General features: G+C 47.2%; 1 protein-coding gene across 2 annotated transcripts in view; it reads left to right on the top strand.

Annotated features, from left to right (window-relative positions):
- Positions 1-11,870: 11,870 nt before the first annotated feature.
- Positions 11,871-19,253, top strand: part of MAMDC2 (MAM domain containing 2) — a 161,422-nt gene continuing 154,039 nt past the window's right edge. Inside the window, exons 1-2 of one of the 2 annotated variants that reach the window (XM_076008640.1) lie at positions 11,871-12,408; positions 12,763-12,876. In XM_076008640.1, the coding sequence (XP_075864755.1) occupies positions 12,375-12,408; positions 12,763-12,876 (148 nt within the window). In that variant the 5' untranslated portion in view covers positions 11,871-12,374. The remainder of the gene's footprint in view (positions 12,409-12,762; positions 12,877-19,253) is intronic. The other variant, XM_012736779.2, reaches the window with a different exon arrangement.

The raw sequence follows: 19,253 nt of genomic DNA, 5'->3' as shown, positions 1-19,253 counted from the left end.
ATTCTGGAAGCTGAGTAGGTGAACAGGGCTTAAAGCAGGGGTCTCAGCCTTCGGTGTCTACATATTCATTTATTCTCCCTTGTGTCAATGTGGTATTCTTTTTTATTGTGATTATTTTTAATTTTTAGAGAGGAAGGTCTCACTATGTTGCCCAGGCTGGACTTGAACTACTGGACTCAAACACAATGCTCCCGCCTCAACCTTCTGAGCCACTGCACTCAGCTCAGTGTGGTACTGTTGATCTTAACTCAGCCTGTGCCCTTCAAGTCCAGAGGACCTCTGTTTTACCCTTTCCAGGGAGTAAAAATCCATTCTTTTGCTAGGGTGGGGTGATGTCATCCAGCAGCGTGGAGCGTAGAAGGAATCTAGAAAGCTGGTGCTTCTCAAACAGCTTTTCTAATCCTCCTTATTTTAAGCCACCCTCTTCTCTCCCACTTCCAGTATTACCTGATGTCACCATTTCCTGGACTCTTGATAATATTGCAAACAAATAAACAAAACAAAATAAAGCAAAACTGAACCAGCTTCGAATCTGACTTCCTTTGATCTGCTTGTTCAATTTTTATTTATCCATCTTCTTTCTAGCTTCTAAAAGTTTGTTTTTGTCTCCTCTTTATTCTCCATATCCTTAAAGGTTCATACATTTCTAAATAATGTCTATGTATTATAGTTTTCATATGGTTTCTGGAGAAGCAAAATTTGGATGAGTGTGTTCGATCCACCTCTTTACCCGGAATTTTAATCTAGAAGTCTACAACCATTTGAAGTACCTTTTGTGACTGATGTTTTCAAAAGCTAAAAAAAAATTGACCTCTCATAGGTCTTTGCTGAAAAAGTTATGTATTTCAAAAATAAGAAAATTAAACCTTGAAGGAAAGAGTGGAATGCAGTAAGGTACAAGAATTAATAAACCCAGGAACCTGGCCGGGCACAGTGGCTCACGCCTGTAATCCTAGCACTGGGGGAGGCCGAGGCGGGTGGATTGCTCAACATCAGGAGTTCAAGACTGGCCTGAGCAAGAGTGAGACCCTATCTCTACTATAAAAAGAAAGAAATTAATTGGCTAACTAAAAATATATATATATAAAAAATTAGTGGGGCATGGTGGCATGCCTGTAGTCCCAGCTACTGGGGAGGCTGAGGCAGGAGGATCACTTGAGCCCGGGAGATTGAGGTTGCTGTGAGTTTGAGGTTCTGGTGCCATGGCAACAGAAGTGAGACTCTGTCTTAAAAAAAAAAAAAAAAAAAAAAACCTCAGGAACCTGGTGGAGATACAATGACATAGTGACGTCATTGGCCCAGTATGGAAACTTAGGGAAATGCAGAAGGCAGCCTCCTCCTGCAAGGCATTGCCACAGCCAGAGTAAGCCATTTTCTCATTTTGGAGTGGAGCCTGCAGGTGAGGGAACCGAGCATCCCTGGCCCCCACCACCATGGGAGAAATTTTGAGTCCAATGAGTTAAATCTTCAGAAGTCTAATTTGAACTTACTGTGGCTGACTGAATTAATAAAGCTTCCGTATAATTAACTAAATAAAAAATAAGTGTGTATGTAATGTTACAAAATGGGTAATGTAAAAGCAACCTTTTCAGTTTGTGGAGGGTTTATGGGGGCTTCCAGGTGTTCATAAAACAAGATGTCCCACTTATGAGTTTCCTGATTCTCTTTTTCAGAAGACACTTTTATTAGACACAGACAGACTTGCCCCTCAGGCTATAACTAGGGCCCAAGATAATTTCCTTTAGCCCCTAGAAATATAACCTTCTAAGATGCCTCTTCATATATTCCATTCCATGTTGTTTGCTCCACCTCAAGTATCATCAAGTAAAGATTTCTATTTTAATCCTGAGACCATATTTTCCACATGACTATTTTAATGCACTAGTTGTTGGTCCTTATAATGGAATCCTCTCAATAGTTTAAATTTTTCTTCTATTCTGATAGAAGCTACGGTTTACTAATTGTCCAATTCACATTCCAAGTTTCTGCACCTCCCACTCCCAAAGGCAGGACACTATGTGAAAGACTATTTTGATGGCTAGACTATGTTGTCAATTTCAACTACAGGCCTGGACCTGTGAAAAAACTTGGATTGTTAGAAAATTAATAGTTAATATTTATGTAGTACTTAACAGCATGCCAGGCACTCTTTGGAGCACTCTAACAATATAAACTCAGTACTCATGACCATGCTGTGAAGTAGGTCCTATTTTTATTTCCATTTTATGGATGAGGAAACTTTGACACAGACAGATCAAATAATGTGCTATAGGTTCATAGATAGTCAGTGGCAGAGCTACAAGTTGAACCCAGGTAATCTGGCTCCAGAATCCATGGTCTCAATGACAAAATTATGCTCCCACTCCTGATATAACACTTTCCTATTCTCTTTATACAGCCTTTTCCCCCTTCTGTTAACAGTAACAGACTTAATTTTGTTGATGATGAATGGATTAAGTCAGTGTGCTCTTAACCCCAGCTCAGCAGAATCACCTTCCAGAACCTTAAGGAAGTACCGATGGTTTGGTTCTCCCCCAGAAATTATAATCTAGTGAGACCCAACCTTTGTATTACAAAGAAGCAACTCCACAGATGGTTCTGAGTTGTGATTTATGGGATTAGGTCATCGAGGAATCTTGCAAAGTCTGGTGATAGAGTTTCATCATTGTCACCAATTATCTGGGCCTTAGGTACTTGGAAAATCTGAAAGAACCAGTGACATTTAACATCTTTAAACCCCCAGTGTTTTAGCCCTTTGCATCCCAAGCCTCCGGATTGGTTGTGATACTATGACTCAGCTTCTCGGGGCTAATGTGTCCTTGCACACACCCCATGCACCTGTTCAGAGCTGACATTCTCTATCTGTCATCCTCTCAGCTGGCGTCTATTCTGTCTCTCAGTGCCCAGGCCTTTGTTAGGAATATCACTCCATCCCTGTTTGGTTGAGATCAAATCACACAATCTGCAGATCTCCCGTCTAACAGATTAATAATGGCAGAGATTATGAATCAGAAGCTGAGCTGGAGTTTGCCTGATCTCCTTGGAAATGTTTTTGCCTATAGAATGCTTTATTCTTCCTATTTCCATGCCAAAGCGCTCATTCAAAACCTGTAGAGGAGAAAGCATGCCACCTAGGTTTAGCCTAAGTTGCCTACATGTCTCCCCAGGCGCTGGAGTGACTGTGAGCTATAATAAGTCACCTACCAGTGTCCTCTGCCTCATTCTTAACCGCAACAGGTGACACAGAGCCTCTGGTCCTGGAATTTGGGGGGGTGTCCTGGGGTGAACATGTGTGCACATGAACATGAACCAGCTTGCACATCCTGGCACAGCCACTGTGCTGCCCATTATCACTGCAATGAACCCTGAAATGCCAAAGGGGTCGTGGTCTGCAGCAAAGCGGGGCATCACGCTGCTCACCTGCTCTCTTTTTAATACTGTCACAGGCAGTGTTAATGCAGGTCATAGACCTATTTGTGGCCCAGTGCTTTGTAGAGATTTAGGGGACTAGATTTTTCTGGCTTTTCCAATAGCCCAGGCTTTCTCCTGAACGCAGCTGTCCACAAAGCTGGACTGGAACAGACTCAGGAGGCAGGATCCAACCTGTTTCATAATCTCTCTTTCCCTCCAATGTCCAAGGCCTGGTGCCTTCTTCCAGAGGTCAGGTTCTTTCTCTGTAGCCTTCTCTGCCTCTCGTGAAAGTGGACTTCTGAGAGTTTGCCTCTTTCTCCTCCAGTTTGCCAAATGTACCGTTCTGACTCACGAAAGCCTGCTTTTGCTTCCGTTCTGACTGTTGCTCCTCTTCAGATTTGCTCTGTGCTCCCAAAGCACATCTGTGAAGTTCATTCCCATAAATATCCCCCTGGGTGACCTATAATTTAGATTTGGTTCTTTTCTTCTAATCATAGGTTGCAGCTTAGGCAGGCCCTTGCTTGGGCTGCATGTACCAATGAGGATAGGCCATTCTGTAGCATTTCCTTCAGCTAGCATTTATTGAGTAACTACAATTAGCCATGCACAGAGATAGCACAGGAGCAGACACAAAGATAAAACAGATTTGCTCTCCTTTCTTCCCTTGAAATCTCAGCTTCTATTGCAGATAACAGAGACATAGGAGGCCAAGGCAGGCAGATCGTTCAAGCTCAAGAGTTCAAGACCAGCCTGAGCAAGAGTGAGACCCCATGTCTACTACTAAAAATAGAAAGAAATTAGCTGGACGACTAAAAATACATTGAAAAACTTAGCCGGGCATGGTGGCACATGCCTGTAGTTCCAGTTACTTGGGAGGCTGAGTCAGGAGGATCACTGGAGCCCAGGAGTTTGAAGTTGCTGTGAGCTAGAGACACCACAGCACTGTAGCTCTGGCAACAGAGTGAGACTCTGTCTCAAAAAAAAAAAAAAAGAAAAAAATAACAGATATAGACAAAGTCTATTACACAGTAATACAGCATTCCAAGGCATAAATGCTTATGTCTCCCCCAAATTCATTTGCTGAAAGTCTCACTCCTAAAGTGATGGTATTAGGAAGTGGGGCCTTTGGGCAGTGGTTAGGTCATGGGGTGGAGCCCTTGTAAATGGATTAGTGCCTTTATAAAAGAGGTCTGAGAGAGACCCCTTGCCATTTCCGTTATGTGAAGACAGAGCGAGAAGATGACTATGTGGGAGGAAGCAGGCCCTCACAGACACCTAGCCTCCAGAACCATGAAATATAAATTTCTGCTGTTTATAAGCCACCCAGTCTGTGATATGTTGTTATAACAGCTTGGATGGCTTAAGACGCAACATAACACTTGCTGCTGCATAAGAAGTCAGGCATAGAAGAGGGGACATTTGAACTTGGTCTTGAGAAATGAGCAGGAGTATGTTTGCTAGGGCTGCCATAACTAAGTAGCTTACACAGCAGAAACGTATTGTCTCATGGTTCTGGAAGCCAGAAGTCTGAGATCACAGTGTCAGTGGCTTTGGATCTGTTTGTTTTTATTTTATTTTTTTTTTTGAGACAGAGTCTCACTTTGTTGCCCAGGCTAGAGTGAGTGCCCTGGCATCAGCCTAGCTCACAGCAACCTCAATCTCCTGGGCTCGAGGGATCCTACTGCCTCAGCCTCCCAAGTAGCTGGGACTACAGGCATGCACCACCATGCCCGGCTAATTTTTTGTATATATATTTTTAGTTGGTTAATTAATTTCTTTCTATTTTTAGTAGAGACGGGGGTCTCGCTCTTGCTCAGGCTGATTTCGAACTCCTGACCTCGAGCAATCCGCCCGCCTCGGCCTCCCGGAGTGCTAGGATTACGGGCGTGAACCACCGCACCCGGCCTGGATCTGTTTTTTGCTTCTCCTTGAGCTTCCAGCTTTCCTGGCCTCAGCTCTGCCTAAAGGTAGAGTAAGGAGGAAGGGTACCCAAGAGCAGGACATTTCAAAGTGTCCACTCAACTCTTCCCTGTGTCAGATGATGGCACAGAGGTTGAGAGGACCGTGGCAGGAGCTAGAGTTCGGCTCCCATCCCAGCTCTCTGCCCTGAGCATGTCGCTCCAACTCTCTGAGCCTAGTTTCTTCCTCCACGAATTGACCATGCAACTGCCTAGCACATCACAGCCACTCAACAAAACGGGGATAGTATCATCACTGTGGCGAGTCAGCCCAGAAAACTTTGATTAAAAAAAAAAAATCAAAAGGTAGCATTCAAACTATACTGAAGGATGTTTGACTCCCAGCTAGGATCCGGAGTGAGCTGATGGAGGAAAGATTAATGACAGAGAGAAAGCATCCATTTAAGTATCTGTTTCCTTTTAAATGCTTGCTCTAAAAGAACTACCCTCTTTATGGGTTCAGGTCATTTGAGTGTGGCAATTTGAACAGTGGGCTATATATTTTGCAATAAAAGGGATTTGTAAGAACTGGCTACCCTTGGGCCTTGGGCCCTCACGGCACAGGATTCAGATCCGTGGTGGGCACACGATGCCCCTTGCGGATGAGAGGCAGCCAGTGCTGGGCAGTAACCAAGGGACACCACCGGCCTTGGGGCAGAGCCCGCAGACACCTCCTGCTGGAATGCAACAACGGAGGTCACCGGCAGGACAAGCCACAGAGCCTGAAATTATTTTACCAGTTCGTTTCCACCTGATAGCCTGATAGCGGGAAATGAATGGGGGCACATTGAGTGTATGTGTAGAGAGAGAAGGAGACAACATGAAAGAGAGACAGAGCAAAACACTGAGCATAGTGTTGCAGATTGAGTCTCACTTTTGAATAAAATCCTAAAGAAGTCTGTAAAATTCATATAAAGATATGTTTAAAATGTTACCAGAAAACATAAACACTTATAACAGTGGGCCAAAATAAATATAGTAATCCTTATAAGTCAATGTACACATGTAATGTGATTCCAATAAATAAATAAATCAAACATTAAAACAACAACAACAACCACTGGGTGTAGAGTGATAGAGGCAGAAGTGAGCCCAGTCAGAGTGCATCAGAGCAAGAGAGAGAAGGGCAAAGACAAAAATGCAAAGACAATGCTATGGCACAGATTAGCGAAGACCCGGGTATTAAGAGAAGAATAAAAAAAGACATCTATTACTTTTATTCAAAAATATATGTAAGAGAATGAAACAAAGTATAATGATAAAAAGAATACTATTAATATCATTATTAATAGCCTTACATCTGCACAGGTCTTAGAGTATACGAAGTCCTTTCCATGCGCGCAAATACTGGCCAATGTGGAGGCTTCTCATCCTGTCCCTGCCACTTAGGGACATGTGGCCTTGGTTAAAAGTCACTTAGACTTTTCATGCAGTTTTCTCTTCTATAGAATGGGACTGCTCCCGTGTGCCCAGCCACCTCCTCTTGAGGGGGGTGCAGTGGGGCCCCCACTCTCTGTCTCCAGGGTTCTTTCTCAGTGCTGCCAACTCCAGCTCAAGAATTGAATTTAACCTCCCAAAAGGTGTTGTTCTACCCTCACAGGGATTTAAATACAGTGTTTTAATTCCTTGCCAGCATCTGAAAACCAGGAGCTACTACACCAATATCCAGATGTTGGGCTTCTTTTGCAAAATGGGCAGATGGAGCAGAGCTGGTCCCTGTGATGCCCTTTAGTTGGGCTTGCCTGCTCTGGCTCCCCACAGTCCCCATCACTCCCTATTGCCTGCCCCACTCCCGATCGCTTCATTCATTTGCGTGACTTCCCCGGTCCCTGGGCTTTTTATGTTTGCAGCTCTTGTTCTGTCTCATCCACGTATGTCATTGCTTGCGGGCCAGTCACAGAGGCAGAGGGTGTGTCTTGTTCACCCCTGGCTCATAGCAGGTGCTCAGGAGATGTTTGCTGAACTTATCATTAGATGACACTACAGGAGAATGATAAGGAAAGAGAACAAACTTGAGGGAAAAGCGGGCGATCAAGACAGCGGCCACCTTGGCCAGCCTCAGAGCTCGTTGGAGGATGCGATCACACACTGGCCGGTGGCTGGCTTGCTTTCTTCCCGCAGCTGAGCTTGCTGCTTCGAATGCCTCGCCCGGCTCGGAGGGGAGACACCGGCTAGAGAGGGACGGGACGTGGACATCTGTGAGGAGCAGCAGTTTCACCTTCCTCTTAAAAGCAAGAATTTGGAGCTCTCCAGGCTGAAAGTGGCGAAGCAGAGCCCCTAGTGAAGGGTACCAGAGGAGATCAGAGCAGGGGGCGACAAAGAGCAGAGAGGATGTCCCGGCTCCGTGGCATGTGCGGGCACTGACAGAGCAGGGCACTGCGCCTGTGTGTGCTGCAGGCAGCCGGGACGGGCCTGGGTAAAGAGGCTGTGTTCGGGGCATTGTCACGCACAGCCAGAAGAGTTGGGTGTCCAGGATCAAACCCTGGCTGCATGCTGGCTGGACGTGCAACTTTGAGCAGGTTAACTGACTTTCTCTGGGCCTGTTTCCTCTTCTGCAAAATGGGAACACTAAGGATTTTCTCCTTAGAGGGATGGTGCAAGGATGAAATCAGATGATGCTTGTTAAGTGCCTGGCACGTGTTTGCTTAATGCGTAACACTATCTATATTGTCATAGTTTCCTTCAGCTGCCAGAACAAATTGCCACAAACAGGTGGCTTAAAACAACAGAAAGTTATTCTCTCACAGTTCTGGAACCAGAAGTCCAAAATCATGGTGTCTGCAGAGCTACAGTGCTCTGGGCTTCTGGGGAAAAGATCTGCCTCTGCCGGCTTCCGGTGGCTCCAGGCGTTCCTTGGCTGGGAGCTACATCGCTGCAGTCTCTGCCTCCATCTTCACACGCCCTCTCCTACAGGAGTCTGTCCCTTCTCTTCTGTCTCGTATAAGGACACTGGCCATTGATTTAGGACCCACCTGGTAATCCAGGATGACGTTATCTCAAGATACCTAATTTAATTACATCAGCATAGACCTTTTTCCCAAATAAGATCATGTTCACAGGTTCCAGGATGTAGACATATCTTTTGGGGAGGCCACCATTCAACCTAAGTACCAAGTTCTTTGCATAAGCCAGAACTTTACATGCATTATTTGATCATTTGATTGAGCTAAATCTTGGAGGATAGCATTCCAGCTCCCTTGGGGCCTGATCCTGTTTTCTCAAGTGATAAAGGAGGGTGGTGGTGGGCTCCATAATTAGTGAGCAAAAGAAGTGGCTGGACACACATAATTTCTAGATTCCCTGCATTCCCTCCTTGGCCCACTCCCTGTCCCTGATTTAGTCCACAGGACTCAGTCCTTTCTCTGCAAAATGCCTGTGGTGGACACTGATGTGCTGTCCAGATCCCCTTTCAAGGAAGGAGTTGTTGTCCCAGCTGCTGGGCTTATTGTCATCAGCCTGCTGCTGGTGGCCTTTATGGATCCTCCTCAGTAGAGAGAGCTGCCCCCTGGAGATGACTTCCGTCCCAAGGTGGGCAATGTCCAGCGACTGATGGAGGCAGCAGTACAAAGGTCCAGTCATTTCAGCTGGATATGGGACAATTCAGGTGGGCCATTCTAACTCCAGAGTTCCCCATGGGGTTGGAGGAGTCTTCACAGGACTTGCGTCGCAAAGTCACTTCTCCCTCGGCTACATGCTGGCTGGACGTGACTTTAAGCAGGTCAACTCACTCTCTCTGGGCCTGTTTTCTCTTCTGTAAAATGGGAACAACAAGGATTTTATCCTTATAGGGATGTTGCACGGATGAAATGAGATGACACATGTTAAGTGCTTAACACATGTTTGCTTAATGCATAACACTATGTATGTTGTCATGGTTTCCTACAGCTGCCAGAACAAATTTGCACTTCTCCCTCTGCCCACTCTACTTCCTCTCTCTCCCTTCCACGAATGCTGATCTCAAGGGCACCCCTGATGGGCACCCTGACACTAAACCCCAATTCAGAGTCTGCTTCCCAGACACCCCAACCTGTGCCAATGTCTAAGGATCATATGTTCTTGGGATCACACAGCTATAAGCAAAATAGAAAACTTAACTCCAAGTTTATGTTTATGTATAATGATTCTGTTTCCCAGGGATGGCAATAAACCCTGTCATCTTGAAGTTTTAAATCATATTTAAAACATTTTGGAGATCTCTTCAGGGCTTTGAAGTTTTTCATTTTCCTATGACTTGTAACACACAACATGAATCTAAAAGGCGGTTCTAAAACTTTGGAATACTCCTTAGGAACCTGGAGAAAGGAACACCAGTTTGATAGTTGCGGGACACTTCATTAGCTGAAAATAGTGTTTTGAGGTTTCAACTGAATTCATATTTGTCTTTGAATTTTTAATTAAGTAATTTGATGAAATCCACCAGATATTTAGCACCATCTGTGAGCAAGAAGACAAAAAAGAATGTAAGACAAGGGGAGACAGGCTTTTGGAATAAAGCAGATCTGGGTTTGAATCTTGTCTCTCTAGTACTTGGCTGTTGTTGAGCTCTGCACCTCAGTTTCCCAATCTATTAAATGGGGATAATGAACATATCTATCCCCTAGAGTCTTGGGGAGAGTTAAATTATATTATCTATATAAAACACTTATAATAGCAAATACAATAAATGTTCATTATTATTAGCTACTACCTGAGGCAAAACATATAAAATCACACATATACCAAATAACATACACCAAATACATTTTAGATCATTTGAGTCACAGAAAACTCATGAAAATTTGTGCAAACTTTTAAAGAAGGGTCCTGGAAATTTTTTCCTTATTAGAGAGAAAGCTAGTCAGTTTCGAATACTAAAGGTGACATCTGACTGAAGACCTCACTAGGCAGCGAGTCTGTGGCTCTTTGCGGAAGAACATTTTAAGCAGAGGGAACAGCTAGTGCAAAGTTCTGAGAGGACAGCTGGACTGTGTTTGAGGATGAGCTGAGAGGAGTAGGAAGGGCAGTCAAGGTCAGAGAAACTGGCAGGGGTCGGGGGAGAGCAGGTCTTGTAGGACCTGGTAAGTCATTGTGAAGACTTGGGATTTTGCCAGATGACTTGGGAAGTTGTTGGGTCTTGAGCCAAAGAGTGACATGGCACAATTTCTGTATTCAAAGGATACCCTTGACTACTGTGTTAAGAATGGCGTTGGGGTGGGCAAGGCAGAAGAAGGAGGCCACACTTAGGAGGCCACTGCGGTATCCCAAGCTAACAGTGATGGCAGCTTGGATCAGCCATCACCGCGGACATGGAGTATGGTCAGCACCTGCTATTTTTTGAATACTGTACTGGCAGGAATGGGTAATGTCTTGAGAGGATGAGACGAGCTGAGGATGCCTGTGTTTTCTGTCCTGAGCCATTGAAGGACAATCATTCTTTTAACTGAGATGGGGAGGCTGCAGGGGGCCAGTTTTGGGAAAGAATATGGGGCATTCCTGTTGGGACCTATGAAGTGTGACATAGCTCTGAAGCATCCAATTGATGGTCAATTGTTGAGATGCCATTGAGTTCTAAGAGTCTAGCATTAATGAGCAGTCTAGGCTAGAAATATAAATTTCGGAGTTATCAGCCTATATTTGGTATTTAAAATGATGACCCTGGTTGAAATCACTGAGGGAGTGGGTAGAGACAGAAGCAGGAGATTTAAAAGGCAGAACTTGAAGACACTCCAGCGTTAAGGGGTCATAGAGAACAAACAGCAAAGGAGACCAAGGAGGAGCTGCCAGTGAAAGACAAGGAAAGCCAGGAGCTGGAAGCCACGTGAAGACGTGCAAGTAGGGCTTTGATGGATGAACAGGAGTTTGCTAGCGAGGCCAGTGATTCTCAAAGTGTCGTCCCAGACCAGCTGCATCGGTGGCAGCATCTGGAAACTTGTGGGGAGTGTGCAGAGTCTGAGGCCCCGTCCACATCCACTGGATCAGAAACTCTGACCTTGGGGACCCCCAGGGGACTCCGATTCACCCTAACGTTTTAGAATCACTGCCCTCTTCACAAAATCGCCTACACAAAATTATGAAGAAGATAAAGCAAGGGGAGGAGAGGAGGAAGAACTCTTTACTGGAAGAGAATATTGTTGGATGCCCACCTAGTGCTCAAAGCAAACTTGCAGCAAATAAATTCCTCCGGAAGTAACCCCCTGCCCAACACCCCCACCCTCGCCCTCCACATCCCAGTTTAGAGCCCTCTGCCAATCAATCTACCATGGCTCTTTGGAGAGGAGGAATGCCCCGAGTCACCGGACAGAGGGAATGGTGAGCACCAGGCATGCCAGACATTCCAACGGCTAAAAAGAGGGGTGGTATTCCGGGGTGAGCAGTACTGGGCTGAAACTCCTGAGATATAAAGCTCATTCCACCCAACTGTTTCCAAATTTTCCTCTAGGCTGTCCTAGGAGAATTCCATCCTCTTCCATTCTGGGGAGAGAAGTTAAAATTAGGGCCAGCCTGCGATGCTGCCATGCCAGATGCGGGGAGGCTGTCCCCAGAAATAAGCTGGTTCCCACCGCGGATGGGCGGGGCGGGCGCCTCCTGTCCCAACCCAGCCGAGAGGCTCCTGGAAGGCCTGCCCCTTCCAAGTGTCTGCAAGGGGTCTGGTCTCAAGCTTTAAAATCCTGAGAAGGCACTGCGCGCCGGCCTCTCCTCTCCCAGCCAGTCGTGGCCGGCCTTTCAAAAGTGTGCAGTGTCTCCTCCCTGCCCAGCCCGGCCTTGCCCGGGACCAGCTGGCGGCGGTGTGACCGGCGGCTGCAGCTCCGCGCCCCGGCGCTCTGCATTCGGGCGCCTGCAGCGCGCGGCTCGGCTCCGGGAGCCGCTCTGCAAAGTTGGGCAGCTCCAAGCGCACGCTTTGCCTCCCTCCTCAGTCCCCTGGTCCCCGGCGCCCCCCCCCCCCACGCATCCTTTCACCGGGAGCAGCCTGCCCCAGAGGGCTGGCAGCTTGCACCCCTTCCCAGCCTTCCTCCCCGAAGCGCGACCATGCTGTTAAGGGTCGTCCTCCTGGCGGTGCAAGGTAAGGCCTGGACCTGGGGACACCCCCGGGGGGCGCTGTGGCGACTCGCTCCGGCTCCTGCTGGTCCCGGGTGGCCCGCCTGGCTGGGCTGGGCTGGGCCATCCGAGGGTGCCTCGCGGTCCTCCCCGCAGCCCCTAGCCTCCCTCTGCTAGCCAAGGCGAGAGGGGTGGGCTGGGGTCGCGCAGAGTAGGCGCCGGGAGTGCGGGCTTGGGGGGGTGGTAGCGCATCCCCCTCCGGCCCCTCCCGCGCGCCTTCCCCGCGCTTTCACCGGGGCGTCCGCCGGGGTGCCCGAGTTGGTGCAAACGCTCGCGGATGGGAGCCCAAACTGAACTGAAACTCGCTTATTGCCCGCAGCCCTGCAGCTCGCCGGCGCCCTGGACCTGCCTTCTGGGTCCTGTGCCTTCGAAGAGAACACTTGTGGCTTTGACTCCGTGTTTGAGTTTCTGCCGTGGATTTTAAACGAGGAAGGTAAGGTGGCTCCGTGGGGGAGAGCCCGAGGTGCACTTTCGTCCTCGCTGGTTGGGCTTTTCTTCCCCCCAGCATGGGTAATGTTATCTTGGAGTTAATTCCCCGCGGCAGGAAAAGCGTGAGTCACGATCCTCCTCCCAACCCTCCGCTGTGCAGCTGAGGGATGGCCAAGGAAGAGACCCGAGGCCGTCTTTTGTTTACCTGGCCTGTGGGAAGAACCTCTGAGAATTTGCTGCCCACCCCAGTGCTCCTTAATGGGAGAGGGAGAAAGAGAACACCTAGTGATTGTGGCCCACCAGCTGTGTGGCCCTGCGGGTCATCAGCCTTTCTGGTCCTCAGGAGGCAATTGTGAGCTGGGAGAGTTGGATAGCACTAGTTCAGCTTTGCAGAAGTGGTTCCATAACTCTGCAACGGGACCTCAGCGCTAAGACCTCACGTTTGCCTTGTGACTGGCAGTGTTTTTGCTGCATGATTTCATCCTCACTCCTGTTTATACTGCAGCACTGGACAAAAGAGGAAACTGAGTCCACCACAGAATGCCCGAGGTCACTCAGCAGGTGGGCACTGGCCATTGGCTCACTACACCATACTGTTTGGGTTCCAGGGACAAAGTTTAAGTGTGAGGTCTTCTTAACCTTCATTTATATAAAGAGTAAGTGTTTCCCAGTACCCAAGGGCAGGCACTGGCTGTCTTCTCCTTCCCTCTCTCTCTCCCTTGTGTCACCACCATTTAGAAACCCGAAGCCCCAGACCATCTGGTCTGGAAAATAGCCTCCTTTAAAAAACACTGCACCATAAATGAAACCAGCTAAACCTCCCTCCCCACTCAGTTGACCTGGAGAAGGATGGAGCCCCCAGAGCATCTGGTTAGACGCATGAATTTGTCACCATAGCTCACTCTGCCCCCAGGCTTTTGCCTAGAGCTTTGCACACATTAGCTTCTCTGACCCTTACCAGTGGGTAATGTTAGCCCCATTCTACAGAGGGAGAAATCTCAGTCTTAGAATATTCCAATGGCTGGTTCATGTCACAGTGTCACTGAGTGGCCAACTCTGAGCTGTGTAGTTAGAAGAAACAGGAAGGAACTAGTTCAGTGGTAATCTTCATTTATCTCCAATAATTGCCCAGTCTTGCCCACTAAAGTGTACTTAAGGGTAGCTGGGAAGAGGCAATCCCTAATTTATCATCAGAGGGATTCCTACCTTGCTGATGGCTTTAGGAAAGTCTCTTTAGTGTCACCACCCCACTCTTTCCCTGTTCTGGTTGTAGGGGAAGCATTTTGGGAGATGGCCTTGCATATGCCACGATACTGGCTTTGGAGAGCATTATTCTCTAGCACCGTGGTTCTCAAATGTTAGCTGCATTGGAATTACCCGGTGGGAGTGTTAAGATACAGGTTGCCGGGCCCCACCTGCTGAGTGTCTGATTCGGTTGGTCTGAAGTGTGGCCTGAGAATTTCTAGCAAGTTCCTAGAGGCTGCTGCTGCTGCTAGTCTTGGGGGGGGGGGTGTCACATTTTGAGAGCCAGTGACTTCCACAGTGTGTGTTTACACACTAACACACACATACACCCTTCTGTACTGTGAGTCCTCGGCAGGGCCAAGGCTGGGGCGAAGGAGCCACTCGCATGACCCTGAGCGTGAACAGCTCCTGGCTTGCCTCGCTGTAGTGCTGGCCCTGAGAAGAGAAAGCTCGAAGCAGTCCCTGAGCCCCCACCCGCAGCCCTCTGCCAGGATGGGGGCCTCTGGGTCAGTGGGCATGCCACAGCCTGCTGAGCACAACCGCCTCCCGGACCCACAGGAAATGCTCTCTGCTGAGCTGGCACCTCTGCCCAGCATGGCAGTTAAACAGCCCTCCTTCAGGGAAAACAGGAAGATGCTTATAGGAAAAGGTGATTACAGTTTAATAGTATAATGAAGGCACTGTGGCTTTGCTTTTTGCTTTCTTTCTAACAGCCACTGCTTTCTGGCTCAGGATTGGCACCACTGGCTTGGCTAGGGGAAGTCAATTCATTCTCCTCTGAGCTCTCCAGGGTGGAGCAGGCAGGTTAGGCTTCCGTCGTTACAGCTCTGGTTTTTCAAAGGCCAGATCTTGGACCTAACAGTCCACTCCAGACTCCAGGGCAGTGTGCCGGTTGCCATGGTGACCTGCTGAGAAGCCACCACCAAGAATTTCCCCTATAAACCCATTTCTAGGTTGGTAAAAATTAAAGATAATAAAATTATTCCAGGCTGAAATCTGGCAAACTGTTCACAAGCCTCTCTGCGAATTTACTTCATCTTGCTGCAGAAACCCTTTGAAACTGGTCCCATCCACCTCCATGTGTTGGACCCACCAAAGAAAATTGTGGGTTTCAGAGAATTTTGCCCATAAGTGCTAGGAACACAAATGGCACTTCCTATATGTCTTTGGTCAATATGTTAATTCATGGTGGAGAGAAAGACGCTAAAGCCCAGCAAAGGGAGTTAAGTTAGAAACCAATCTGCAAATTAGAATTTCATCATAGAAGGACTAAATCTGGGGGTAGTTGGAAAAGTCATCTTGTCTCTATATATCTCCCCTCCTGCTTGAAATTCTATTTGAGATTCACTCCTTAGGTTTATTTAGAGTTATTAGGTCCCTAAGCATCTCTGATTACAGTTCCAGTGTCCCTCATTAAGGCCACTTTGAAATGTGCTTTGTTTCCTCTGGGCACAGGTCAGGTAAATGTCACCTGGACAGCGTGTTGGCTGAGTTATGTACCACAACGGAGGGCTCCCCCAGGGAAAGGCAGTCACACCGGTACAGGGGGCCACACTCTGCAGTCCAGCTTTGCCTTTCTAGTTTTGCCAGTGGTTGCCCTGCTTGCTTGATTTCCCTCTATATTTTTTTGTAGAATATTTTTATTTTCCTGACATCATGGGATGTGAGATTATATCATACTCAAATTTGAACTCACTTCTATATCTTAGATTTGAATTCAATCCAGGAAAGAAGGGATCTATTTTATCCTATAAAAATCATCTTTATTCATTCATTTTTCCTATAAAAAATCATCTCCATTCACAGTTCAGAGAATCTCGGAGCCCCTTTGACCGATAGTGCTCGGCTGAATCGAGACTGCTGCTTCCATTTTCCTGATGCCAGCTGTGGGGGCAGGAGCCCTTCGGCTGGGGATTCTTGGAGACCATGCGGTTGGGCTCGCATCCGAACAGTCACAATTTAAAAGAGCCATTGAGCGCAATTTGGCTTCACTCTCATTTTGGGGCGTTGTGGCTTAGCACCTTTAACCTGACCCTATGAGGAAGCCATTGGAGGAATTTAGGAAGGAAGGAGGGGAGGTAAAGCCAAATCCAGATACTGTGCCTTAATGAGAAGTTTGGAGCATTAAGCCACCCGGCAGGGGAAGGCAGCTGCGGACCTGCGTCAGGTTAGGAGGAGGTAAAAAGGGAAATTGAAAGCACTTGTTGTAGGGAAGACCAACATTGCTTTTCCACAGTAGGGGCTGGGGTTTGAGAAATTGCCTAATACAGGAAAAGTCTGGATGGTTTTTGTATCTCGGAGCAAGCAATAGTATCCAAGGCAGGCAGGCTTCGGGGTTGGGCGTAACCAAGGGGTGGGTGGGGCGTGGTAGAATGTCCTGAAATCACATTGTGAGTGCACGTGGGTGTCTCTTTCTGATACCCCCTTCCTTCACCCAAACTCGTCCCTTCTCTTTTAAGGACACTCTTGGCTACTTGGCAGTCTGTGTTTCAGTTCTGCACTCAGTCATGTGCCAGTTATTATTAACAGTGATAAATCCCGCCTGGTACTTCTTGAGGCCCAGCTGGAGCCACAAGTCTGGCCAGGATCCCAGGGGAAATTCCTGGGAGAGAAGGGCCAGTCTTCTCCTTCCTGCAGAATATAGCTCCTGTCCTGCCTTTGGGGGGCTGATTCAGCATCCCACCCTCACATCACAAAGTTCATAAGGCAATTCTTGTCTTCGTGGGCTGCTTGGTCCTGCATCGTCTCTGCTGGTTGTTCTCTTGGAGCCCTCTAAGCAGAAGTGCAATCCTCCATTGTGTAGAGACTAGAAACCAGCACAAGTCTGGGAGGTTCCTTGGGTGCCCCTGGGAGAGATGGTTGATGCCAAAAATTTGCCCAAGTTATCCTACAGTATCATGTGCCATTCCCTGGTGCTACCATGGCTACTACTGCTGTCCTATTGAGCATGGCTGTCATGTGCTGTGCCCAAGGACAGTTTTGCTTCTGCCTGGCTCTGCCTGGAAGCCCAGATCCTAGAGCTGGGCCTTAGGGGGTCATCCAGTGCAACCTCCTTGTACACAGAACAAGTCAGGGCAGCCCTGGGGCAGGGCTTCATCTCCTTGGCTCTCCACAGGTTCTTTCCTCCAGCAGTGCTGCCTCTCTGGGAACATCCCTGCCTCCCCTGAGGTCTGGACTCTGCAGCTAGCTTTGCTATGTTGGAAACTCTTCATCAGAGAGCTAATTATATTCCAGACATGTGGAAGAACTCAGATTCCAAAGATGCAGTGCTTTGGGCCTACCAAACGCACGAAACACTACATATTATGCCATACCGTGTAGCATTTATTCACTCTTTCAGATGTGTAGGGATCCTACCTGTCTGCGATCTTCAGCATATAGAAAAGGGCATGGCACATAATGGATGCTTACTAAATATTTGTTGAATGAACAAATTCATTGAATGAAGAAATCCAGTATTAGATCATGAAAATGTTCTTATGCATTTTCCTGCATGCTCCTGGTTCATTCTGCTTATCATAAGCAACAGCTTAAGCCTAGCAGTTAATACAAACTCTGGAGCTGGACAGCTCGGATTAGAACCCAGGCTCTCTCCTTTCAAGCTGTGTGGACTTGGGCAAGTTATTTATCCTTTCTGTGTCTCAGTTTCTTTGGCTATAAAATGGAGATAATAAAAGCACCAATCTCATAAGATTGTTGTGAACATTATATACAATAATACATTTAGGCCGGGCGCTGTGGCTCACGCCTGTAATCCTAGCTCTTGGGAGGCCAAGGCGGGCGGATTGCTCAAGGTCAGGAGTTCGAAACCAGCCTGAGCAAGAGCGAGACCCCGTCTCTACTATAAATAGAAAGAAATTAATTGGCCAACTGATATATATATAAAAAAATTAGCCGGGCATGGTGGCGCATGCCTGTAGTCCCAGCTACTCGGGAGGCTGAGGCAGAAGGATCACTCTAGCCCAGGAGTTTGAGGTTGCTGTGAGCTAGGCTGACGCCACGGCACTCACTCTAGCCTGGGCAACAAAGCGAGACTCTGTCTCAAAAAAAAAAAAATAAAATAAAATAATACATTTAACATGTAGTGAGCACATTATACACGTAACCTGATGTTATTCTTATTCTTAGTGTTACTAGATTTGTATTTTATCAGCATTATAAACATTACAAATAAACATTAATTCTTCTAATTCAGACAGCTTTCCAACACAGCTTCCAGGGAGCTAAGGAGAGTGTAATTATCTTTTGCTTACAGTTTTACCATTAGTTCTTTCCCTGGTTGCTCCCCAACCAGGGAAAGAACCTTCTTTTTCTCATCCTTTGGCTCTAATGTAAGCATGAGTGAACGTCCTCTCACTTTTGTGTGCTTGAACGAGGTGTGGATGTAAAGTAACAAGACTGAGTTTCACACGTAGTATATGCACTCCCAATGGAGTACTTTTTTTTCTTTATAAATTATTAATTATTATTAAATTATAAATTATTGGGTTTTTCCAGGAGTGCTTTGCTTTCTGCCTCATCAGTCTCCCACCCCAGCCTGCTGTTCTCCACTTCTCTGTCCCTTATAGTTAGTACCTCAGCATCAATCAGCTCCATTGTTGGTGGTGCTGGAATTCTTCTAATTCAGACAGCTTTCCAACACAGCTTCTGGGGAGCTAAGGAGAGTGTGATTTTCTTTTTCTTATAGTTTTACCATCTATGAGACCCCCCCCCCCCAGCCAAACTGATCTCTCATCCCCTAAGCTCTTGGGCAGGTCCTTAACCTTTGGTCTCCTTGTCAACCAGTCTGGGTCCTCGAGTTCCCTGGTGTGAGCCCTCCACTTGGGACTTAACCTGCCTGGGTTAGTGCTATCTGTCTGCTGCTCCCTCCTTGACTGACTTTTCTGGATGTGGACTCGGGCTGGCTAACCTCCTTTTATCAAGGCCAACACCCAGTCTGGGTTCCTCCCTACTCACAGTAGACTTGCTGAATGGGAAGTTGCTACCCAGCTTCCAGCCTGATCCCCAACAAGACATCTGGGGATTTTTAGGATGGTTCCCTTCTCATAATTGCAGAAGTCAGACAAGGTCACAATATGTTGGGAGGGAAAAATAATTTCTTGTCATAGGACTTTATGCTTTTGTTGCCATCTTCAA

The sequence above is a fragment of the Microcebus murinus genome, chromosome 12 (assembly GCF_040939455.1).
Source record: "Microcebus murinus isolate Inina chromosome 12, M.murinus_Inina_mat1.0, whole genome shotgun sequence".
Taxonomy (NCBI): Eukaryota; Metazoa; Chordata; class Mammalia; order Primates; family Cheirogaleidae; genus Microcebus; species Microcebus murinus.
Note: the sequence above shows the minus strand (reverse complement) of the source record. Positions and strands in the feature narration are given on the sequence as shown.